Genomic DNA, 26,661 nt, shown 5'->3' on the forward strand with positions numbered 1-26,661 from the left:
GGCGGTTGATGGAAGTTATTTATTTTTTTTTTTTTAAAAAATTGCCGTTAATGGAAGTTTTAGTAACTTCCATGTAACTTCCAACCGTTGATGGAAGTTAGTAACTTCCATGTAACTTCCAACCTTTTGCCTAAACCGAACATCTCGTTATTACATTAAAACAAGCGTGCACTCTTATTTTAACATAATAAAGAGATCAATTACACTAAAATGTCCAACAAACCTCCCCCATTTTAGTGTAATTACCGATCAAATCACCAAAGTCATAACATACCACAAACTACTGCATAGATGAAATATCGTGACGATTGAATTTCATCTTAGCAAATTACACGTTTCAAATATTCGAATATCAGGGTGTCACTAAGGATTGAACCCTTTCTATTCATAATGAATACATGAAGATAATCTGCACAATAGTTTATAACATTACTCTTGCTCGACACTAGTTTTACTAGCCTGTGTCCCTATCCTTCATAAGCATATCAAAGCCAAGTCCCAGCTTCTTGAAGCGGCTAAACTTCATGCTTATATAGGTAGTCCTTTTCTTTCTTGCACCTGCAAATGCAATTTTTTCAAAAGAACCATTGAGAAGTTATACTTCAACCTCCTTAACTTGCAGAACCGAACACATACCTTTTGGGATACTTTCGATGATGTGTTTCAATCTCTACATGTTAAGCTTTCCACATTGAATTCAGCACCTAATGTCATATTAGATGGGAATTGGGTATCTTAACATAAGAGATTTCAGATGGACTTTAATCCTAATCCCACAGCCGACCTTTTTACGAGATCTCTACTTAACCCTTTGGTTAAATGATCGGCCAAATTATGCTGAGTTCTCACAAACTCCACTGATATCACACCATGCATGATTAACTCCCGAACCATGTTGTGTCTAACACCCAAGTGTCTAGACTTCCCATTATACACTTGACTATATGCCTTAGCCAAAGTTGCCTGACTATCACACCTGATAGACATGGGAGGTATAGGTTTGGGCCACAATGGAATCTCATAGATTAGATTTCTTAGCCACTCAGCTTCTTTACCAGCTGCTGCTAAAGCTACAAATTCAGATTCCATTGTTGAATTTGTAATGCAGGTCTGTTTCTTGGATGCCCAAGAGATAGCACCTCCTCCAAGGAGGAATACCCAACCACTTGTGGATGAATAATCCTCCATATTGGTTATCCAACTTGCATCAGAGTAACCTTCAATAACCGAAGGAAATCCAGTATATGTCAAACCATAGTCAATGGTTCCCTTTAAGTACTTGAATACTCTATTCATAGCTTGCCAATGATGAGAACTAGGATTACTTGTAAACCTACTGAGTTTAGCAACAGCATAAGCTATATCAGGCCTAGTACTAATCATTGCATACATGAGTGATCCTATCGCCCTTGAGTATTCAAGTTGAGACACTGCTACACCTTTATTAGGTAATAGCTTCAGGTTAGGATCAATGGGAGTACTTACCGGAGAACAATCTTTAAAATTAAATTTCTCCAATATCTTCTCAATATAATGTGATTGAGAGATGGAAATACCATTGTTTCCACGTTTGATCTTTATTCCTAAGATCACATCCGCCTCCCCCATATCTTTCATATCAAACTTAGAAGACAAAAATGCCTTAGTTTCATCAACTTGATCTTGGTCGGTACCAAAGATCAACATGTCGTCTACATACAGACAAATGATAACTCCTTTGCCATGAGTATCAAACTTGCTGTATAGACATTTATCTGCTTGGTTTATAACAAAACCACTAGACAACACAACCTCATCAAATTTTTGATGCCATTGCTTAGGCGCTTGTTTCAAGCCATAAAGAGATTTCATCAGTTTACACACCTTATTTTCATTTCCTGGCATAACAAACCCTTCAGGTTGTTTCATGTATATCTCTTCATCCAATTCACCATTTAAGAATGCAGTTTTCACATCCATTTGGTGAATCATCAGATTGTGGATAGCAGCAAGTGCTAACAACAGTCTAATAGTGGATATCCTAGCAACAGGAGCATATGTATCGAAAAAATCAATACCCTCCTTTTGCCTAAAGCCTTGGATAACCAATCTGGCTTTGTACTTGTCAACAGTACCATCCACTTTCATCTTTCTCCTAAAGATCATCTTACATCCTAATGGCTTACATCCAGGAGGTAAGTCAACCAATTTCCATGTATTATTTTGCATGATGGAATCCATCTCACTTTGGATTGCTTCTTTCCAGAATACAGCATCCCTTGAAGCCATTGCTTCACTAAAAGTCTTTGGGTCTTCCTCAACATTAAGGCAATATTGATATTGAAATTCAATATCATTCCTTGACCCTTCAACCAAATAGAGTTGAAAGTCATCACCAAATGACTTAGCTTTTCTTACTCTCGTACTCTTTCTAGTTTCAGTACTAGTTAAAGGTATATCCTCAATATTAACTGAGACTTTCGACATGGAATTCATGTCCTTTGGCCTAGGTATAGATGTAAACCTTTGTTCATCAAAGATAGCATCCCGTGACTCTATAACCGAGTTCACAGCAACAGAATCATTAGATTCTAGCACATAGAATCTATATGCTTTAGAATGTTCAGCATATCCAATAAATATGCAATCTATACCTCTTTCACCTATGGTTTTCCTTTTAGGTTCTGTAAGCCTGACTACAGCCCTACATCCCCAAATTTTGAGATAACTCAAATTTGGTGTCTTTTTGTGCCAAAGTTCATATGGGGTAACCTTATTCCTTTTGTTAGGAATTCGGTTCAACAAGTAACAGGCTGTCAACATAGCCTCACCCCAAAATCCTTCACTTAAACCCGAATAGGATAACATGGAATTCACCATTTCTTTCAAGGTTCTATTCTTCCTTTCGGCTACACCATTCTGTTGTGGTGTATAGGGAGCTGTAGTTTGATGTATTATTCCAGTAGATTGAAAATAAACAGGATCATAATACTCACCTCCCCTATCCGTACGAAGAGTTTTGATTAGCCCATTTTGATGAAGTTCTACCTCTTTCTTATAAATTTTAAATTTATCAAGAGCTTCATCTTTTGTATTTAATAAATATACATAACAATATCTTGATGCATCATCAATAAAAGTAACAAGATATTTTTTATGACCTAATGATGGAGTAGCATGCAAATCACACAAATCACTATGAATAAGGTCTAAGACTTTAGTCTCACTTTTAACATCCTTAAAAGGTTTCCTAGTGATCTTGGTCAACATGCAAGTTTTGCATTTTTCAATGTTCATATCAAAAGGAGGAATCATACTTGTTTTTGACATATCTTTTAATCTTTTGTAATGAACATGTCCTAATCTAGCATGCCAAATTTTTGATTTTGTCATATTAGTTATAGAACTACACGAGGCCATACAAACAGATTCATGAACAAAAGGAACATCAATGTTTAATTTAAACATTCCATTACAACGATAACCAAATCCAACAAACGAACCATGTCTTGACAAGATGTACTTGTCACTTTCAAGTACTTGCTTGAAACCACAATTATTTAAAACCATACCAGACAATAAGTTCTTACGAATACCAGGTACAAATAAGACATTATCCAAATACAAACTTTTTCCGGAAGTAAAAACTAAATTAACACAACCTAATCCTAGGATTGGTTCAGTTGCAACATTGCCCATCTTCACAATAGAGCCATCATCGATTGGTCTAAATTCCTTGAACCAACGACGATCTTTGCACACATGGCTTGTTGCTCCCGAATCAAACCACCAAGCAACGTCATCATCCTGCACATAGAATGCATCAGATATTAGTGATACATAATTCGAATTCGTATTCGAATTAAAATTATTCACTACAATCTGACCTTGTTGCTTTTCAGGATCATTAGACCCACTTGGACCAGCCTTGTTCTTTCCTTTGAACACCCGACAATCCCTCTTTAAATGACCAGGTTTCCCACACTTCCAACATGACAATTTTGTCTGTTTGTTTGGACCTTTGTTCTTATTTCCTTGAAATTTTCGTTTGTTACCTTTAGCATTGTAATTTTGCTTAACTGTTCCACTTTCCTCTACCATATTAACGGAAGAGGAACCTGCTACGGTTTTATTATTGACTTTGTCAATTTCCTGAGCCCTCAGCGACTCCTCAATCATGAAATGACTGCCAAGTTGAACCAGAGTCAACTCTTCCTTCATATGTTTCAAGGTATGCTTGAAGTCTTTCCAAGAAGAAGGCAGTTTATCAATTATAGATGAAACTGCAATGGATTCATCCATTTTCAAATCATGTTGAGTAAACTGACCCAAAATCCGCAGCAGTTCATTATATTGCTCCATAACAGGCCTCGAATCAATCATTTTGTAATTAAAGAAATTACTAACTAAGAATTTGTTACTTGAGGCATCTTCTGCCATATACTTGGATTCAAGAGAGTCCCATAATTCCTTAGCAGACTCAACATTTTGATAAATATCAAAGAGAGAGTCAGACATACCGTTCAGAATGTGTCCACGACAAATGTAATCGTCGTTCTCCCATTTCGAACGCTTCCTTGTTTGATCCAGAGTTTCGCCTTCCATATACACCGGCATCGGTGTACTCAGCACATACACCACATTCAATGTTGTCAAGAGAAAGTGCATCTTCTTCTGCCATCTTCTGAAATCCTGCCCTTCAAATTTGTCCAACTTCGCAAACTTGCTTGTCATCTTCGAACTATCGTTCGTCATCTCGAAAGATTTGATTCAATCTTTTGTTGGTTAATTTTGAAAAATCGAGATAATCCTGGATAAATCTGAAGTCGTGTATAAACACTTTCAGATTGAATCAAATTTCGGGGTTCAACCAAAATTGTTCAATCGGATAAAATCAGAAGATTATAATTCAAGAGTTTTGTTTTGGTCTTGTGAGTTTTTCACATCGTTATGCTTTCTGAACCAGAATGATTATTTATAATCAAAGAACCGGTAGTTTTTGGCGGTTGATGGAAGTTATTTATTTTTTTTTTTTAAAAATTGCCGTTAATGGAAGTTTTAGTAACTTCCATGTAACTTCCAACCGTTGATGGAAGTTAGTAACTTCCATGTAACTTCCAACCTTTTGCCTAAACCGAACATCTCGTTATTACATTAAAACAAGCGTGCACTCTTATTTTAACATAATAAAGAGATCAATTACACTAAAATGTCCAACAATAACTCTTACCATGATATTGGCATTGACCATTAATGGTAATTGGTAACTTTAGTTTTCCCACTATTAGCATTGCTTTTGTTACTCGACATTCCATCGTCCCCTTAAGCCGCACTTCCACTTTCCACACTTGATATGTTGTTCCATAGCCACCAGCCACCATCGATTCCCTCTTTCCTCCTTTGCTTCACCCACAATTAAGCATATTATTCCACTACTTACCTTTTTTTTCAACAATGTCTCACAGGATTTATCATTGTGACCAAGAATGCCACAAACGAAAGAAAATGTACCTAAACGCTCATACTTGAAAGTCACCATTCGCCACTTCCTTCCTGACTTATGTAACTTGATCTCTTTTTTCAAAGATTTAAGGACATCAATATTCACTCGGATTCTCATGTATGTTCTCCACCCTCTTGAATTATTACTAGCATCATACTCCATGAATTCTCCAATATAACTCCCTAGGTACTAACCTAAAATCGGAGTTATAAACCCAGCTAGAATGTGGTGGGCTTGAAGCCCAAAAGGAATATGATATAACTGTATCTGACTAGGGACATCTTCAAGTTGAATTCTTCCCATAAATTCAATGTCCCCTTGACAAAACTCTCTCCATATCCAATTAATTGTGATAAAATTGGAACATAAAGGTTCTTTGAATCACTTCCTTGATTGAGACTCCTTACACATCCCCCATTCTATCCTTCATTCTATGGCCGCAAATTGACTTCTATGTAAGAAAACGACCAACGATACATAGGAATACATCATTGCTTATTGGTTGTTTCCTTATCTTCATCAACATGTAAATTCTTGAAGAGGGATGAGGAACCTTTAAATGTGACTAAGTCCACACTAGTTGATAAAAAAAGAAACTAAGCCTTCATTGTCATCCTGCAACGAAGATAGACGCCCCACATCCCTTATCTCCCTACCACTCAATTTTCAAAAGGCTCGTCTCATTAGAAAAGATACTCTTTTTTTTTTGTGATACTAATTTCCCAAGGACTAGAAAAAGGTCAAAAACTAGGTCATCTCTCAGAGGAGAGAAATAATTATGTATAGTAAAAGTTATAATATCAACTATTTATTCTATAATTAATAATTATTATCAAACTATTTTATGCTATAAAGTGCACTCTCAAATTTTAAAAGAGTCAAATCTTAAATCTTATACTTATATGGGCAAGATTGGGTAAATCAAGACAACCAATGGTGGCTGTCCTTTGTTTGTTTTCTTCTGAGTTTATACTCTTCTTAAAATTAGGAGTATTAAAAGTTTTAAATGCGTGTTTTTAATCCTTTATGAATTTTAATTATCTTTAAAATGTTTTTTAATTAAATTAATTTTACATCAATTTTTTATTTTTATATATACATCTAATGAAACAATTAATTTTATCTTTTAGATTTATCTACCAAAAAAATTAGTTTAAAAAGAGCTCTAAAACTAAGAAATGAAAAATAGCAAATATCTTTTAATTCCTTTATTTTTAGGACAGTTATTTTGAACTGTCTTTTTTAATTATAGAGTACTTGCAATGATACTTGTGATATTTATTGATAATATCATCATTTTCTTAAGTAGTTGTTGACTGATCTGTTTCTACCTTGGTTTTCTTGGGAGACAGATCTAGTCGTACTTAGTAAAAGATAATCAAGCACAAAGTATGAATTATTTGAACAAAGTAGGGGAAAAAGCATTTGGTTGCGTGTTGGACCTGGGTATTCGGCATGTGGCTTACATCTTCAGTTACGGGAAGAAAGTTGATGAACTAAACAATAGTATTAAGGATCTTGGGCATGCAAAAGAGAGGGTAGATCATCTACGTGATGAAGCTAAGAAGAATCTACACAACATTGAAGGTCAGGTTACAGAATGGTTTCGGAAAGTAGAAGAATGTAAGACTGAAGTGGAGGAGTTTGGGAACGATGAAGGCCACAGAAAGACACGGTTGCTCCATGATTTATTTCCTTACTTGTGGAATAGATACAGGCTAGGCAAACAAGCAGTGGAGATGACAGAGGATGTCAAGAACTTAATAGATGAGTGCTCCAAGTTTAAAGAAGTTGCCTACAGGGAGAACATAACATCTAATGATGTCACTTTGTCTAATGCTGGCTATGTAGAATTTGGTTCTAGAAAATCTATATTGGAAGGCGTAATGGCGCAACTTGAAGATTCCACTGTCAGAATGATTGGACTGCATGGGCCTGGTGGTGTGGGTAAGAGCACTTTAATCAAAGACATTGCGAAGAAATCTCTAGACAAGAAGCTGTTTGATGTGGTAGTTAAACTAGAAATAACAGCCAATCCCAATCTACAAAAAATCCAGGAAGAAATTGCTTACGTGTTAGGATTGAGATTGGAAGGGGAAGGTGAGAATGTGAGAGCTGATTGTCTACGAAGGAGGTTAAAGCAAGAGAAGGAGAGCATCCTTGTAATCTTGGATGACCTTTGGGACAGATTAGACTTGAATAAGTTGGGGGTTCCACTTGATGGTGATGTTGATCATAATGATTTAAGCAAGAAGACACTTGATGGTGATGTTGATCATAATGATTTAAGCAAGAAGACAAGCAAGGCTAAAATGGGTCCCAAAGAGGCGAATAAAGAAAAATCTCTTGGTGATTGTAAGGGCTGCAAAATTTTGCTAACTTCAAGGGATAAAAACGTATTAACCGATAAAATGGAAGTTAAGTCAACTTTCTGTGTAGAGGAATTAGATGACGATGATGCTCTGAGATTGTTTCAGAAGGAGGCTAGAATACAGGGTGAAATGTCCAAGTGGAAACAAGAAATTGTTAAGAAGTACTGTGCAGGGTTACCTATGGCAATAGTTACAGTTGGAAGGGCATTAAGAGACAAGAGCGACTCAGAGTGGGAAAAACTTAAAAATCAAGACCTGGTGGGAGTTCAGAATTCTATGGAGATTTCTGTAAAAATGAGTTATGACCGTCTAGAAAATGAGGAGCTCAAGTCCATTTTCTTTCTTTGTGCTCAAATGGGTCATCAACCCCTAATTATGGACTTGGTGAAGTATTGCTTTGGTTTGGGAATACTTGAGGGGGTCTACTCACTTGGGGAAGCTCGGAGCAGAATATCTACATTAATCCAAAAGCTGAAAAACTCAGGTTTGGTGTTGGATGGAAGTTCTAGTATTCATTTCAATATGCATGATCTGGTTCGAGATGCTGCTTTATCTATAGCACAGAAGGAGCAAAATGTATTTACTTTGAGAAATGCCAAACTTGATGATTGGCCTGAACTCGAGAGGTGCACTTCTATTTCTATATGCAACAGTGATATCATTGATGAGCTTCCAGAAGAAATAAATTGTCCTCAACTTAAATTTTTCCAAATTGACAGCGATGATCCATCCTTAAAAATACCTGACAGTTTTTTTAAAGGAATGAAAAAGCTCAAAGTATTAATGTTGACTGGTATTCAACTATCAAGATTACCATCTTCAATTGAAAGCCTATCAGACCTCAGATTGCTTTGTTTGGAGCGATGCACTTTAGATCACAACTTATCCATCATAGGGAAGCTGAAAAAATTAAGAATTCTCAGTTTTTCTGGATCTCGAATTGAAAATTTGCCAGCTAAGTTAAAGGACTTGGATAAACTACAATTACTAGACATCAGCAATTGTTCAATGGTCAAGATGATTCCGCCTAATCTTATATCAAAATTGACTTTGTTGGAAGAGCTGTATGTTAGAAAGAGCTTCATCGAAGTGTTGGAGGAAGGAGAAAGAAACCATAGTCAAATTTCATTTCTTTCTGAACTAAAGCATTTGCATCAATTGCAAGTGGTGGATTTAAGCATTCCATGTGCTGAAGCTTTTCCCGATGAATTGTTCTTTGACAACTTAACTGATTACAAGATTGAGATTGGGAACTTCAAAACACTTTCAGTTGGAGATTTCAGGATGCCTAATAAGTATGAAAAGTTCAAATCTTTGGCATTGAAGCTGAAGGATGACACTGACAATATTCACTCTCAGAAAGGAATAAAGTTGTTGTTTAAAAGAGTTGAAAATTTGTTGTTGGGAGAGCTGAATGGTGTTCAAGATGTTATTAATGAGTTGAATTTGGATGGATTTCCATATCTGAAACACTTATCCATCGTAAACAACCCTAGCATCAAATGTATCATCAACTCAAAGGATTTGTTTTATCCCCAGGATGTTTTTCCCAAGTTGGAATCTCTATGCCTCCACAAACTAAGAAAGATAGAGATGATATACTTTAGTTCAGGTACAAAGATGATATTTACAGATTGCTCATTCACCAACTTGAAAACCATCAAGGTCGAGATGTGTGACCAATTGAAGAATCTTTTCTCCTCTTGCATGGTTAAATTGCTTGTGAGTCTTGAAACAATTGGTGTTTCCCATTGTTTTTCTTTAGAAGAGATGGTTAAAATACCTGACAATTCTGATAAGATTGAGTTTCTTAAGTTGAAGTCTTTGTCACTTCAATCATTATCATCATTCACTAGTTTTTATACCACAGTAGAGGGGTCTTCCACAAACAGGAATCACATACAAATTACTGTTATAGAGACGGAGCATAGTGAGATGGCTCCTCCTCTTTTTGGTGAACTGGTATGATAGTGCATATTTTTCCTTTAAAATTTTTAATTAGTTTGTGACTAATTATTTTTTAGTTGTAAATATGTTAATTGTGTATGTGCTTGCAGGTTGAAATACCAAACTTAGAGAACTTGAATTTAATCTCAATGAACAAGATCCAGAAGATATGGAGTGACCAGCCCCCGTCAAATTTCTGCTTTCAAGACTTAATAAAATTAGTTGTGAAAGATTGTCATAATTTGAGATATTTGTGTTCATTGTCCGTTGCTAGCAGTTTGAGGAAACTGAAAGGCCTCTTTGTAAGCAACTGTAAAATGATGGAAAAGATTTTTAGCACAGAAGGAAATAGTGCAGACAAGGTGTGTATAGGTGTAAATAAGTAAATTTTTATAGTTGACTGAATGTTATGCATTTCTATTTAGTTTCGTTACCAAATAATGGCTTGTTGTCATCAAAGTGCAGGTTTGCATCTTTCCTAAGTTGGAGGAAATCCACCTCGACCAAATGATTGAGTTAACAGACATATGGCAAGCTGAAGTGAGTGTTGATTCCTTTTCTAGTCTCACTTCTGTGTACATTTTTCGTTGCGATAAACTAAACAAAATTTTTCCAAGTCACATGGAAGGATGGTTTGCGAGTTTGAACAGCTTGAAGGTTCATTATTGTGAGTCAGTGGAAGTGATTTTTGAAATCAAAGATTCTCTGCAAGTAGATGCATCTGGTGGGATAGACACAAATTTGCAGGTTGTTGATGTATGCAATCTCCCAAAGTTGGAGCATGTGTGGAGCAGGGATCCAGGAGGAATTCTTAACTTCAAAAATCTGCATAGTATAGAAGTGTCTGGTTGTAATAGACTGAGGAATGTATTTCTAGCTTCTGTGGCCAAAGATGTTCCAAAGCTTGAATACATGTCGGTACAAAGTTATGGAATTGTGGAAATTGTTGCCTGTGAAGATGGATCCGAAAAAAACACTGAACAATTAGTGTTTCCTGAACTAACCTACATGACCTTATATAACCTATCAAGCATCCAACATTTCTACAGGGGGAGACATCCTATAGAGTGTCCAAAATTGAAGAAGTTGGAAGTAAACAAATGCAACAAGGAGCTAAAAACATTCCAAACAAGAGAATGCAGCAATGAAGAAGATGAAGTAGTTTTGTCAGCTGAAAATGTAAGTCATATTGTGAGACATAAAGGAAAAACAAAATGCAGAGTGATATTGTAAGAAGTGTGGCATACTTAAAAAAGATATAACCCTGCTAAATATAATATGGATAGAACTTTTAGAATTGATTATTAATAGTTTAACGTCTGTGATCCCCCAATCCCTCTTTGTTTAAATCATCTAATCCAAATTCCTCATTGTGGCTTACAAATTTTTTAGAATTTAGAATTCAAGGGAATTTTTGATTAATTATTATAATTTAATTTACCGTGGTACTATAAAGTACTGTTAAGAGCATTTTTTAGTCTTGATGGGACCCGAGAGTAACCAATATGCAGGCAAGGAGTAAAATAAGTGAAGAGAGAGAAATGCAATATATTTTGCTATGTAAGTGTATGTAAATGCTCTTACAATAAAGTAGCTTCCTTCTTCATAGTGTACTATTTACTTTTGTTTTATTTTTCTGTAGATATTCCCCAACTTGGAGTATTTGGATATTGACTTTGACGAAGCACAGGAGTGGTTATTGAGCAACACTGTGAAGCATCGAATGCACAATTTAAAAGAGCTTAGGTTGTGCTATGTTAATGATGGTGAACGTCTCTGTCAGATTCTGGACAGAATGCCAAATCTAGAAAAGTTATATTTGTTTAACTCTGAACATTTGCTTAAAGAGTCATCGGAGTCACGTTTGGGAACCGTAATACAGCTGAAAGAATTGGTTTTGTGGTCTTCGAAGATAAAGGATATAGGATTTGAACGAGAACCAGTTCTACAGAGACTAGAGCTTTTGAGCTTACATTGGTGCCACAAATTGAGGAATTTGGCTCCTCCCTCGGTATCATTGGCTTACTTGACAAATTTGGAAGTAAGGAATTGTGGTAGATTAAGGAATTTAATGGCATCCTCAACGGCAAAAAGCTTGGTTCAACTTAAGTCCATGAAGATAAGCGAATGCGATGAATTAGAGGAAATAGTAAGCAATGAGGGAAATGAAGAAGAAGAGCAAATAGTGTTTGGCAAATTGATTACTATAGAACTTGAGTACCTAATGAATCTGAAAAGTTTTTGCAGTTACAATAACTGTGAATTCAAATTCCCGTCATTGGAAATATTGATTGTGAGAGAATGCCGAATGATGCAAACATTCACGGAGGGTGGTGCAAGAGCACCAAAGTTACAAAATATAGGTGGTGGTGTTGAAAAAGGTAAAGAGGAAGCCATGTGGCAGTGGGAAGGAGACTTGAATGCCACCATACAAAAAGGTTTCTACCAGGAGGTACTTACATTTATTTTATCAGTTCAAGTTTGTTAAATTTCTTTAAGATATAAATATGTTAGCTTAAAAAAATCAGCATTTATATAAATTTATTAATCATTTTTGTTTGAAAAACTTCATTCATGAAATTTAAAATGATACGAATTTGACTGCTTCATGTACCCAGCGTAGTCATAAAGAAAACCTTCCCTCATCTTACAACTTTTCTTTTTAATCCAAATAAATAAACTTCAATTCATATTGATTGTGATCCATGAATTTTTTGTTAACACTTTTAGTCTTTCTAGACATTTTTGCTCATTATTAATCCTTTGTTTATGTTATATTTAAGATTAATTTTGAGCAACAAAATAAATGACTAAAAATGGACAAACACATTTAGAGGGAAACTTTAATGAATGCTTGAAAATTGTCAAAAAAAATTGAGGAAACAAAAATTATAATATAAAAAAGATGAAAAGTTAAAAACTTAATTAAAAACACTAACATGTTGATTTGTGATAACAAGTTAACAAATTTATCCATATAATTTGCGGTCATCTATATATTTATAAAATAAAATTCTCATAAGAGGTTATTATAACTTATAATAAGGTTAATTTTGTAGTTAGGAAGAAGGATTTCAAGGAAAAAGGATGAAAGAGGTTTTGAGTTAGAATACTATCACTAATATTCTAATAAAAAAACTACCCGCTAATATTAATTGATAAAAAAAATCTCATGAAAATAATGTCTTATATATTGATGAATAAGGATAAAATGTATTTTTTTTGTTAAAATATGAAATCACGTGAAAATAAAATGACATTTTTACACCTAAGAGTAAATAATAAAATATTTCTTAAACTAAATCATCCATAATTTCATCATTGATAAAAAAAAAATTATGTTATTTACTTATATTTTTTTTGTTTAACCTTTTGTGCAGCTATCCATAATTAGTATTTTAGCACATGGCAGAAAATAAATATTTATTTATACAACAAGAATTTTTAATTTATAATAAATAAATATTTTATGTATATAAATTATATTATAATTAAATTTGCTAATATATTATTTTTAACATATAAATTACATTTTAAATTTATGTTAGGATGTATTATTATTTTAAATAATTGATGTTTTCTTTGAAAAATATTTAAATTAAAGTTAGAAACAAGGATGCCGTCAAGTTTTCTTAAGCCAATTATCTTAGTTTTGTTTCTCTCTAATGGAAGGAAGGTGTTTTAATGGTCCCCTTGATGATGAAACTTGGAATGTAATTTTATAATAAACAACGGACATAATTGCTCCCTCCATATTAATATCTGTTTGCCACACAACTCAGTCTCATCATTCTTTGGCGTTGGCTTCTTCATCTTATACTAAGATAGCAAGAGTTGATGGATTTATTTTTTATTATTAATTATTAATTATATAAAAATTTATTTATATTTATTATCCATTTGACTAGTGAGTTTTAAGATATTAGGTGTTTTTCATTAAAATATAATAAATATATTTTTAATTAATATGATAATCTTAAACTAAAAAAAATATTATATTTATTATTAAGAATTTTTCATTGAAAGTTTAAAATAATGTTAACAACTAATAATTCTCACTTGAATTAATTTAATGATATCATTCACACGTGAATTATATATATATATATATATATATATATATATATATATATATATATAATTTAATAAATAAGATTAATTATTTTTCTTCAATAAAGATGATTATGTATACATTAATATATCCTGATTATTATTATCCTATTTTATAATAATCTTATGATAAAAAAATAAATTAGACTAAAATTATAAAAAAAAATTGATTATTATTATTATTTCTATCATATAACATGTGTTTAATTTTAATCCAGACCTATCAAGTTAACAATTTAATAAAAAATAAATAATAATATTTTTTACCAAAATTGATAATATGATATATATATATATATATATATATATATATATATATATATATATATATATATAATTCTACATTTTTACTTATGGTTTATCTAAAAATAATAAAATAAATATATGATCTTATAGTTTATATTGTAAATAGATTTCTTTATTAATTAATAATATTTTTTATAATATAGAGCTGTTTCTTTTAATTTGTTAAACCCATGTTTGTTTGAATTTTTATTCAGAATTGTTATAATTTTGAGAGAGAAAAATATGATTATTTTCTTTAAGTTCATTAAAAAATCCATAGATTTTTTCCCTGTATCCTCACACAAATATTTTGTATATAAAAAAAACAAACTAAATGTTTCAGGTTCATTTTTTTCACACAAAAAAATGGAAATGAAATTTTTAATTTTTCAGACAAAAGTAAAAAAAAAATTATACTATATAAAAAATATTTTGGTTCCTCCAATATTTTTTTTTCTCAAAGTTCCGCCACTGATTTCATGCGTCTCTATGTCTAATATCAAGTTCCTCTCTTTTTCTTTGTCTTTTTATGAACTAAATTCAGTATTAATACAGTAACTGATTTATGACTAATCTATCTATTTGTTATAATGTAATCGCCAGCTATGAAACTGACATATTAGCCTTTTGTATGCAATATCCTATTTTGCATGCACAGCTTTTGGACTCTACACGTGCTTCTAAAAGTCTCAGAGTCAGCCCACGACTACAAGAGATATGGCTTGACTCACGGCGGATCCCAAAGTCGTGCTTCAGTAAGTTGAAGTCTTTGACTGTGGACGGATGCCAACTTTTAACAGATGTTGTCATACCCTTCTCTTTACTTCCTTTCTTAACTAATTTGGAACAATTACATGTCCGAAAGTGTGGTTCTGTGAAAAGCATATTTGACGTGAAAACAGCTATGGGATTGGGAGCAGCAGCCTTCCCTAGACCTCTCCCTTTTTCCCTCAAGAAATTGACTTTAGAGAGGCTGCCAAAACTGGAGAATATCTGGAATGAAGATCCTCATGGAATTCTAAGCGTGCAACATCTACAACTTGTTATTGTTGAGAAATGTAAATGCCTTACAAGTGTGTTTCCGGCATCAGTAGCCAAAGATCTTGAAAAACTAGTTGTCAAAGACTGTGAGGGATTGATGGAAATTGTTGCAGAGGATAATGCAGATCCAAGAGGAGCAAATCTAGACCTTATGTTCCCGTGTCCCTGTGTGAGGTCATTGAAACTACAAGGTTTGCCCAAGTTCAAGTATTTTTACTACTGCTCACTGCAGTGTGACATGTTCCAGACACCTACCGAGGATGGAAAGGTACTATTGTCTTACTACTTTGTCCTTACCGCAGAATCTGATGCCTGCTTATTAAATATAATTGCACTACTTTTATAAGAATTGAATTATCACCATTAGTTTCTATACTTCATTTTTATTGTTCAACATGAGTGATATGAACATGCTCTTAAAATTAAAATGTGAAAATTTCACGTATATTGCTATATATATATATATATGCCGTGTTCTATCTTCTATGCCTATTAACTCCCATTTTTCATGTTTTACATAAATAAGTAAAAGAATACACTTAAGGGTACATGTTACATTCATGATACAACAATGACATTTTAGGTTATTAATACACACGATTACATAGAATCTTACACACGCTATTTTACTTTATCAAATATTATGTATGGATACGATGGTTCTCAAATCGTTATAAACAATCTCCCTACCATCTAAAGGATCGAATTTTTCATCATTTTCTTCTCCGTTGGAACAACTACAACCTCCCTAAAGGTCTCCTTTATCACTTTTTCCATCTAAAACTTTAAACTACAAATAAATAAATTTGTTTAGGCTCATACCGCATCAAAATCCCTTTATTAATAACTAGCCTGGTTCATCTCTTTTTCCTTTTTGGTTTAGTGAACTTTTTTTCTTCTTTGCATTGACTTGTTTGAACCTATTTTATTGTAATAGTTAATTTGTAACTAATTATCGGATATCTTTTATCATGAAATTAGAGTTCGTTTTTCATTGTAAATAAAAGAGCTGGATCTATAACTGCCCTAACCTTCTTTTGCTTGGTTATCGGTTTCTCTTGGTAGCTTACATCCAACTTGCAATGCCTGTCACTGGGTGAAAAAGGACTGGAGATGATCAAGCGTGGAGAATTTCAGAGAAACTTCTTGCACAAGCTACAAGTTCTTACTGTGGGCTTTCATATAGGGTCCGATGAATTTCCATATGAAATTCTACAACTGGCGCCCAATATAGAGAAGCTTGTGGTGTGTGATGGTTCCTTCAAGGAGATTTTCTGCTTTGATAGTCTTAATGTGGATGAGGCTGGACTCCTATTACAGCTCAAAGTCTTATGCTTGGACTCCCTTCCAGAGCTTGTTTCCATTGGGTTAGAGAACTCTTCGATTCAGCCCTTACTGGGAAATCTAGAAACCTTGGAAGTAATAGGTTGTTCTAGTCTAAAAGACTTGGTACCATCTACAGTGTCTTTCTCCAATCTGACATATTTGCAAGTAGAAAGATGCAACAACCTGCGTCATTTGTTCGCATCCTCAACAGCAAGAAGTTTGGGTCAACTCAAAAGAATGGAGATAAAAAGGTGTGATTCAATTGAAGAGATAGTCTCTAAGGAGGGGGATGAATCACATGAGAATGAAATAATATTTCCGCAACTCAATTGTTTGAAACTTGAAGAATTACGAAAGCTGAGAAGCTTCTATAAAGGAAGTTTATTAAGTTTCCCATCATTGGAGGAATTGTCAGTAATGGAGTGCGCGTGGATGGAAACATTATGTCCTGGTACCCTAAAAGCAGACAAGTTGGTTCAACTTCAACTTGACAGGTACTTATATGAACGTGAGGAGTCATCAGATGCTATCAAATTGGAAAATGACCTGAACTCTACCATGCGGGAGGCATTTAGGGAAAAGGTATGTTTTCAATTATTTTGATTAAATATGATTGATATTGGTGTATGTTGTTCTTATAATGCAAAATATACACCGTTAGGTTAATTAGATTCATCCTCAAATTAACTTTGGCCTCATCCAATAATTTATCTTTGGATTCTCAGCGTCGTCCAATTTTTCGGAAAACCAAAAAACTCACAGAAACAACATTTATGTGCCAATCTAATTTGGCTCATATTAATTTTTTACGTTAAACTCATAATAATTTAATCTATTTTCTATGTACTTTATCAATGCTACTTAACTTATATATATTAATAATACTGATATAAAATGAATCCGAACTCTTTCAAGCCACTGCAGAAATGATTTGAAAATTATTTAATTTTTATTTTATTAGTAAACCATTTAATTTTATTTATATTAATCCTATTAAATAAAAGAAACTATCAATCTTTTATAATCCACTCTTATATATATATTCAAAATATTTATCTTTTAGCAATTTTAACTATATAAAAAAAATTATCTTCTAGGATTAAGATACTAATTATATTTAAAATCTAGATTAGGGTAGTTAAAATGTTAGCTGTCCTTTTTTTTAATTTTCTTTAACTTTTTGTTATTTCTTCATTTATATATTAAAATAGATTAAATAGATATTAAAAAAAATTAGAGTGACTTGAAGAAGTTTAGATTCATTATTATTATTATTATTAATTACTAGTACAAATAAAAGTTAAGTAGTATAAGTAAGGTATGTAAAAAATAAATAATTTAAATATTAATGAGTTTAGCTTACTAAAAAAGTAAGAGATTCTTTTTTGAGCATAAGGTAAGAGATTAATATAAGTCAAATAATCTTATTTATCAACTTAATTGTATGATGTGACTGCAAGATCAATCTAATGGTATATATTGTGTTGGAGAGAAAAATATGTTGGAGAGCATCTTAATCCTATGTTTTGACTGAGATTAAATATATTGTATTTGTTAGTAATTATTGTATATATGAATTTTTTATAAGGAAGAGTCATTGAATTTGTGTATTTTTCTTATAAATAACTCCCTGAGAGACCAATAAATATGTTAAATTGTTTTTTAATTTTTCTAAATAAGGTAAAAAAAAAATACTCCACTATCTAGCTTTAGTCATGCGTATGTTTTGTCGAATGATTAATTTTGAATTTTGAAAAATAATCTACTCTCTTTCTGATATAAATATCTAGAAACTTTTTTATAAGGACAACAAAGGCATATAAAAAATATTTTGAAAAATACTTTCATTGTGTGTATTTCATGATAAATTTAAAAAGAATGTACTAGAATCAACTAGTTGAAAACTGTTATGTCAGACACATTGATCCAGAAAACAACAAACACTTCTTGAATTTTATAATAATTATAACATTAATCATTACATCGATAACTTAAATAATTTTACATTAACTATTCTTATTTATTATTATTATTATAACAGACAAGCCTTTTAAAAAAATAATAACAATATACAAGATTGGTTTTATTTTATACTATGCTCTTTTTATATAATGGTTTTATACAAGATTGTCAAAGTAACTCGCTTCCAGATTTCACCAAGCAATGGGTGGATGGAAGAATAAAGATGTGGCAACAACCCATCAAATATTTAAAATGTAATATAAATAAAACACGAAATCAAATAATTAATAATTTACTATATTCTCCATATCAGTTGAAATCAAACATCAAGATTGATATCTCTCTCCAAGTACTAACATTAATAAGCTATCTCAAGAAACCATAAAACATTCACCAACCTGTTAATTAGCATAGTGTCCCCTTTCCCCGCATTACTCTTTCATCATCTTGTCATAATTTTATTTTTTGTCAGTATAAGTATACTAACGAATCAAATGACGCGAACCTAGAAAGAGAGATGACGTTCTCAAATTCTCAGCCACAAACAACCATCTCTCTTTGGAAAAGGATAGTAAACTAAATATAACTGAGGAAAGAAAAAACAAACCTCGAACCACTCTATAAGCCTCCCTCTTGTATTCCTCCTGTTCATTGGCGTAAAAAACAGAAGCGTTGAAATTGATTACAGTTGGTCATCATTTGGGCAATTTCCTTTGGAACGGAACCACCTTATTCTTCGCAGAGCGCTTCACGGAGTCCCGAACTGGCACTGACAACGGATTCGTGTCACTTCTCTAACCCCACGCAACAACCACCTCTTTTCCGCCGAGACTTCGGTCCCTCCGCACCACATCAGGCTTATGGCTAGATGTTAGATATTAATTAGAAAAATAATAATAACAAGTTTTATGAGCCTTAAATTGTGGAAGATGAAAGTTGTAAGGTTGTGAGTTACAAAATCTTGAATAAGTAATTATGTGAGCATTTAGTATTCTTGAATAAGCAAATTATGTGAGTGGTCACTCTATTTTAGTATAAATAGGGGATCATACTCTTGTATTTTGTGTGGCAAATGAAATAAAATCTTCTTCTTCTTCCAACAAAGTGGCATCAGAGCTTGAGTTCTAGAGTGTTGAGAGAGAAACACTTTGTGAGTTGAGAGAGAAATACTTTGTGAGTTGAGAGATGGCAAGCAATGGCTTGAGTATGTTTCAATTCCCTCGTCTTACCAAAGAGAATTATGATAATTGGTGTCGTCGCATGAAAGCCTTGTTAGGTTCTCAAGATGCATGGGAGATTGTAGAGAAAGGTTATGCCCAACCTCAAAATGAGGCTATTTTGTCACCAAATGAGAAGGAGACTTTGTTGAAGTCGAAGAAGAAGGATCAACAAGCACTTACTTTCATTCATCAAGGTTTGGATGAAGCTATGTTCGAGTTGGTGTCAAATGCAACCACATCCAAAGAAGCATGGGAGATTTTGAAAACCTCCCTTGAAGGTGTTGATAAGGTAAAAAAGGTGCGCCTACAAACTCTACGTAGAGAGTTTGAATCATTGCATATGAAGGAATCTGAATCTATCTCAGATTTTGGCAACAAGGTGTTGGCTATTGTAAACCAAATGAAGCGTTATGGAGAAAATATGGAAGATGTTCGTGTGGTGGAAAAGATCCTTCGCTCCTTAATCGCTAAATTTGATTATGTGGTTTGTGCTATTGAAGAGTCTAAGGATTTAGACTCAATGACCGTAGACCAATTGATGGGTTCTCTTCAAGCCTATGAAGAAAGGTTCAATAGAAGACATGATGAGCCATTGGAGCAAGTCCTCAAAGCCAAAGCTTCTTTGAAAGAAAATGGAGGAGAAAGTAGTCAAAAAGCACGTGGACGTGGAAGAGGACGTGGTCGTGGACGTGGTCATGGCCAAGGAAGAGGAGGAAGAGGAGATCGTGATAATTTTGACAATAATGAATGGAGGAGCCATCAATCCACTAGAAGTCGTGGAAGAGGAAGAGGAAGAGGAAGAGGTAGAAACAATTATGAAAAAGCATATGAAAGGAGGTATGATAAATCTAATGTTGAATGTTTTAATTGTCATAAATATGGCCATTACTCTTGGGAGTGTAGAACAAATGTTGAAGAGAAGGTCAATCTTGTTGATGATAAAGAAGAAGTTGAAGAGTCAACACTACTACTATCACTTAATAATGGTGAGAAGGAAGACAAATGCTTATGATATCTTGACAATGGAGCAAGCAATCACATGTGTGGATGCAAAGAGAAATTTGTGGAACTTGATGAGAAGGTGAAAGGAAATGTTTTTTTTGGAGATTCTTCCAAGGTGCAAATCCAAGGAAAAGGTACCATTTTAATTTCTTTAAAAGATGGTACTCACAAATTAATCACGGATGTTTACTATGTTCCTAAACTAAAAAGCAATATTTTGAGTTTGGGACAACTTGTTGAAAAGGGGTATGAAATTCATATGAAAGATTGTTGTTTATGGCTTTGAGATAAAAATTCTAATTTGATTGCCAAGGTGTTTATGTCAAGAAATAGAATGTTCACTTTGAACATTAAAACCAATGAAGCAAAATGTTTGAAGGCTAGCATAAAAGATGAATCATGGTGTTGGCATATGAGATTTGGGCACTTGAATTTTGGAGCACTAAAATCCTTAGGAGAGGAGAAGATGGTGAAAGGGATGCCTCAAATCAACCATCCTAATCAATTGTGTGAAGCATGTCTCCTTGGAAAGCATGCAAGAAGGAGTTTTCCAAAAGAAGCTAATTCAAGAGCAAAGGAGCCTCTCCAACTTGTTTACACCGATGTGTGTGGCCCAATCAATCCTCCTTCATGTGGTAACAATAAATATTTCTTGCTTTTTATTGATGATTATAGTAGAAAAACTTGGGTTTATTTTCTAAAGCAAAAATCTGAGGCATTTGTAGCTTTTAAAAATTTTAAAGCTCTTGTGGAAAAGGAGAGTGGTTATGTAATCAAAGCTCTAAGATCCGATAGAGGTGGCGAATTCACATCAAAAGAATTTAATGAATTTTGTGAAAAATATGGGATTCGTCGCCCTCTAACGGTTCCTAGATCTCTACAACAAAATGGGGTAGCGGAGAGAAAAAATAGAACTATTCTTAATATGACTAGATGTATGTTGAAGGCTAAAAATATGCCAAAGGAATTTTGGGCCGAAGCTGTTGCATGTGCCGTTTATTTGTCCAATCGCTCCCCAACAAAGAATGTCAAAGATCAAACACCGCAAGAAGCATGGAGTGGAGTGAAGCCAAGAGTTGATCACTTGAGAGTATTTGGGAGCATTGCATATGCTCATGTACCCGACCAAGGAAGATTCAAGCTTGATGATCGGAGTGAGAAACATGTGTTCATTGGCTATGATGCAAGCTCAAAAGACTACAAATTGTACAATCCAAACAATGGAAAGACAATTGTGAGCCGAGATGTCGAGTTCTATGAAGAAGGCACATGGAATTGGGAGGAGAAAGAAGACACTTATGATTTTTTCCCGTACTTTGAAGAAATAGATGAAGAAGCCTTGACTCCAAATGATTCAACTCCAGCACTTTCACCAACTCCTTCAACCAATGAAGCCTCATCATCTTCCGAAGGGAGTTCAAGTGAAAGGCCAAGAAGAATGAGAAATATTCAAGAATTATATGATGAAACTGAAGTTATAAATGATTTGTTTTGTCTTTTTGTTGACAGTGAACCCTTAAACTTTGATGAAGCAATGAAAGACAAAAGGTGGAGACAAGCCATGGAAGAAGAAATCAAAGCCATTGAGAAGAACAACACATGGGAGTTATCAAGCCTTCCCAAAGGTCATGAAGCAATTGGAGTCAAATGGGTGTTCAAAATCAAGAAGAATGCAAAAGGAGAGGTTGAGAGACACAAAGCAAGACTTGTAGCTAAAGGTTATAAGCAACAATATGGAGTTGATTATGATGAAGTGTTTGCACCGGTTGCCCGCATGGAAACCATTCGTCTTCTTATTTCCTTGGCAGCTCAAATGAAGTGGAGAATTTTTCAGCTTGATGTAAAATCGGCATTTCTAAATGGCTATCTTGAAGAAGATGTCTATGTTGAACAACCAATGGGTTTTGTCATTGAAGGTCAAGAAAGAAAAGTCTTGAAATTGAACAAGGCGTTGTATGGTCTAAAGCAAGCACCGAGGGCATGGAATACTCGCATTGACAAGTACTTCCAAGACAATGGGTTTGTTCGTTGTCAAAATGAGTATGCTCTTTATGTTAAAACTTTTAATAATGGTGATGTCTTATTTATTTGTCTTTATGTGGATGATCTTATCTTTACCGGCAATAACCCAAATTTGTTTGAAGACTTCAAGGAGTCCATGTCTCGTGAATTTGATATGACAGATATGGGACTCATGTCATATTACTTGGGAATGGAAGTGAAGCAAACGGAGAATGGTATCTTTGTCTCACAAGAAAGGTACACAAAAGAAGTGTTGAAGAAATTTAATACGCTTGATTGCAATCCCGTGAACACACCTATGGAAGGTGGCTTGAAGTTATCAAAGTTTGATGAAGGAGAGAAGGTAGACTCCACGATCTTCAAGAGTCTTGTGGGGAGTTTAAGGTATCTAACCAATACAAGGCCCGATATTCTATATGCGGTGGGAGTTGTGTGTCGCTTTATGGAGGCTCCTACCTCTCCTCATCTAAAAGCCGCAAAAAGAATTCTTCGTTACTTGAAAGGTACAATTGATTTTGGATTGTTTTATTCTCCCTCCAATAACTATAAGCTTGTGGGATTTTGTGATAGTGATTTTGCCGGAGATGTTGATGATAGAAAAAGTACTACCGGATTTGTATTTTTTATGGGTGATTGTGTTTTTACATGGAGTTCTAAGAAGCAAGGCATTGTGACACTTTCTACTTGTGAAGCCGAGTATGTAGCTGCAACTTCTTGCACATGTCATGCCATTTGGCTAAGAAGATTGTTGGAGGAACTTCAGTTGTTGCAAAAGGAAAGCACAAAGATCTATGTTGATAATAGATCTGCACAAGAGCTTGCCAAGAATTCGGTGTTCCATGAACGAAGTAAGCATATAGATACAAGGTATCATTTCATTAGAGAGTGCATTGCCAAGAAAGAAGTAGAATTGACTCATGTGAAAACTCAAGATCAAGTTGCGGATATTTTCACCAAGCCTCTCAAATTTGAAGATTTTCGAAGATTGCGAGCAAGACTTGGTGTGCAAAAGAATTTTCCAATTAAGGGAGGATGTTAGATATTAATTAGAAAAATAATAATAACAAGTTTTATGAGCCTTAAATTGTGGAAGATGAAAGTTATAAGGTTGTGAGTTACAAAGTCTTGAATAAGCAATTATGTGAGCATTTAGTATTCTTGAATAAGCAAATTATGTGAGTGGTCACTCTATTTTAGTATAAATAGGGGATCATACTCTTGTATTTTGTGTGGCAAATGAAATAAAATCTTCTTCTTCTTCCAACACTAGATGTGTTACGACACCAAGACGAAAACCTAGAAATCAATTAAGCCAAAATCGTGAAAACAAAAAAGGCGAGGAAGGTCAAAGACGCCGAAGTTCCGAGGAAATGCAAGGTGGAAGGGCGACACGAAACGACAAACCTCCAGTTGTGGTCGAGAGTGACCAAGGTTTGCAAATCTCGGTAAGTGTCTTTGCCAGAAGATAGGAACCGTCAAAGTTCAGTTTGGAAAGCGGTTAAGGGAGTGAGGTCGATAAGAGCTTTGGTTCAAATGAGGAGGTGGAGGTGGTGGTGGGAAGAGATAATTTGTTGTGACGTCTGCGGCTTCGACTGCGGCGGCAGAAGGAGGAGCACACGACGGTGAGACGGCAATGGTGACGGCATGGGGATGGCGGAGCGAACTGGGGGGGAGGGTGTTGACAGAGAACCCCACGATCTTGTTCCTTAGCCTCTTCGATGGTCATGGGCACTTCTAGCTTTGTGAGGGAAGAGTGAACGAGAATGAGAATCTCTCAGTTTTTTTTTAATGGATCTAGGGTTGTCCAAGCTCTCGCCCAATTAAAATGTGCCACGTCAGCAACAAAAAGTGGAAACTCAATGTTTTTAAAGACGGTTTTAAAAAAACGATTTAATTTTAGAAGATGGTTTTGAAAAAATGATACAGTAAAGTATATTTAAAGTCATTTCTAAAGAAATTGCCTTTAAAAAGTTACAACTATTTACAAAAATGTCGCCGCTTTGCTTACTACATTGACCTTTGTATAACTGACTTAAAATCAATATCATAAAATACTTTTTTTCTAGTAGTATAATTGTTTTATACTATAATTTTAAACTAATCAACTTCAAAACATATATACATGAAAAGTTGCAAGCGGATGGGGATGGGGATAGGGTCTGCTCACCTCTAGATCCGCAGTGGATAATAGCCTAACTTTTTGTTATGTGATAAAAAAAACATTAATTAAATTATAAAGTGAAGATAAAATTTACATCCTTGTCGTTAATTTAGTCTCATTCAAAAGTGAAGCATTCTCATGTCATGGACAAGCCTAAATGTTAATGATTGACATACAAAGCAAATCAATGTAACGCTCTGGTGGAATTATTACAAAATAATTCTTATTCTACAAGGCAATGTATCATTGGACTGCATTTACGTTTGTTTTAATCAATACCAGAACTCAGATTCTCTTACCTGCCAAATTATAATTTTTTTACTGAGTTAACAGTTGATACAAATTTAGATGTTACGAAAATTAAATGAAATTCTAAATCCGAATTTTCGTAAATAATTCTTTTCATAATTTTATTTAGGATACGTGTAAATAGTATGAATGTTTTTTTTTTTTTGTTTTTTTATAAAACAAATCCATTTTATATATGTATCCTTCTTTTTCCCCCTCGGTAAGGTATATACAGTAGGATATTTGCCAATAATTTTACAAAAATAGGTAAAAGTAAAAAAAATATTTTCGTATAAGGTGTAAGTAATTTTTTGAGCGAATTAGGATATTTTCTTATCTAAAGCTACAGAATTAATTCCCCAAAATATTAAGATTCATTTTAAGTAGTTGATATATCTTAATAGATAATTATTCATACACATAAAAATTCATGAATAAGTTTATTTAACATTCATGTTAGATGATATAGTATGAAAATTATTGACATGTCATAGGTTTTGTTTTATATCAATTATAATTATAATTGATGTAGAAAGTGACTTTTACATCAATTACAAACCTAATCAATGAAAAAAGTGATTTTTTTAAAATAATTAGATTACATGTATGACCCATGTAAAAAATACATGGGATATAACTAGGATAAAAAAAAAATCACTCTTGTAAATAATTTTGAAGGCAGGATTTTGGTTAGAGAGCATCCACGGTTAAGGGAAATCTGAAATATAATCATAAATATGTTACTTTTTTAATTTATTATTTTTAAAATAATTACTCTTTAAAAACTGAGAGTACATTAGTTATTTCGTGCGATTCGTGATGCATTTCTTCGTACAGAATAATAGCAATCTTTTATTTATTCTTTTACGTGTGCAGTTATGGACGTCTGCACGTTGGAAATCAAATATTGACCTCAAAGATAGCCCAGTACAAGAGATATGGCTTAGGCTTCACTCACTGCATATCCCCCCACACTTCCGCTTCATTTGGTTAAACACCTTGATTGTGGACGGCTGCCATTTTTTATCAGATGCGGTCTTACCTTTCTGTTTACTTCCTTTATTACCTAAATTGAAAACATTGCAAGTTCGAAACTGTGATTTTGTGAAAATCATATTTGATGTGACAACTATGGGACCACTCCCTTTTGCCTTGAAGACATTGATTTTAGAGCGGCTGCCAAATCTGGAGAATGTTTGGAATTCAAATGTTGAGCTTACGTTCCCCGATGTGAAGTCATTGGCACTATGTGATCTGCCAAAGTTAAAGTATGACATGTTGAAGCCATTTACACATCTAGAACCACATCCTCTAAATCAAGTCTGTATTCAAAAGGTATCATTACTACTTCTATATATATGAACTAAATTTCCATCATTAGTGTTCTTTACTACTTCTGTATATATGAACTAAATTGTCATCATTAGTGTTCTTTACTACTTC

General features: G+C 33.7%; 1 protein-coding gene across 1 annotated transcript in view; it reads left to right on the plus strand.

Moving 5' to 3' along the window:
- LOC114418376 overlaps positions 1-26,661 on the plus strand; it is a 236,154-nt gene that overhangs the window by 6,483 nt on the left and 203,010 nt on the right. Inside the window, exons 3-8 of the mRNA XM_028383680.1 lie at positions 6,835-9,816; positions 9,912-10,163; positions 10,267-10,980; positions 11,444-12,253; positions 14,855-15,505; positions 16,303-17,145. Coding sequence (XP_028239481.1) covers positions 6,874-9,816; positions 9,912-10,163; positions 10,267-10,980; positions 11,444-12,253; positions 14,855-15,505; positions 16,303-17,145 — 6,213 coding nt within the window. The 5' untranslated portion in view covers positions 6,835-6,873. The remainder of the gene's footprint in view (positions 1-6,834; positions 9,817-9,911; positions 10,164-10,266; positions 10,981-11,443; positions 12,254-14,854; positions 15,506-16,302; positions 17,146-26,661) is intronic.

Source organism: Glycine soja, chromosome 7 (genome assembly GCF_004193775.1).
Source record: "Glycine soja cultivar W05 chromosome 7, ASM419377v2, whole genome shotgun sequence".
NCBI classification, from domain to species: Eukaryota; Viridiplantae; Streptophyta; class Magnoliopsida; order Fabales; family Fabaceae; genus Glycine; species Glycine soja.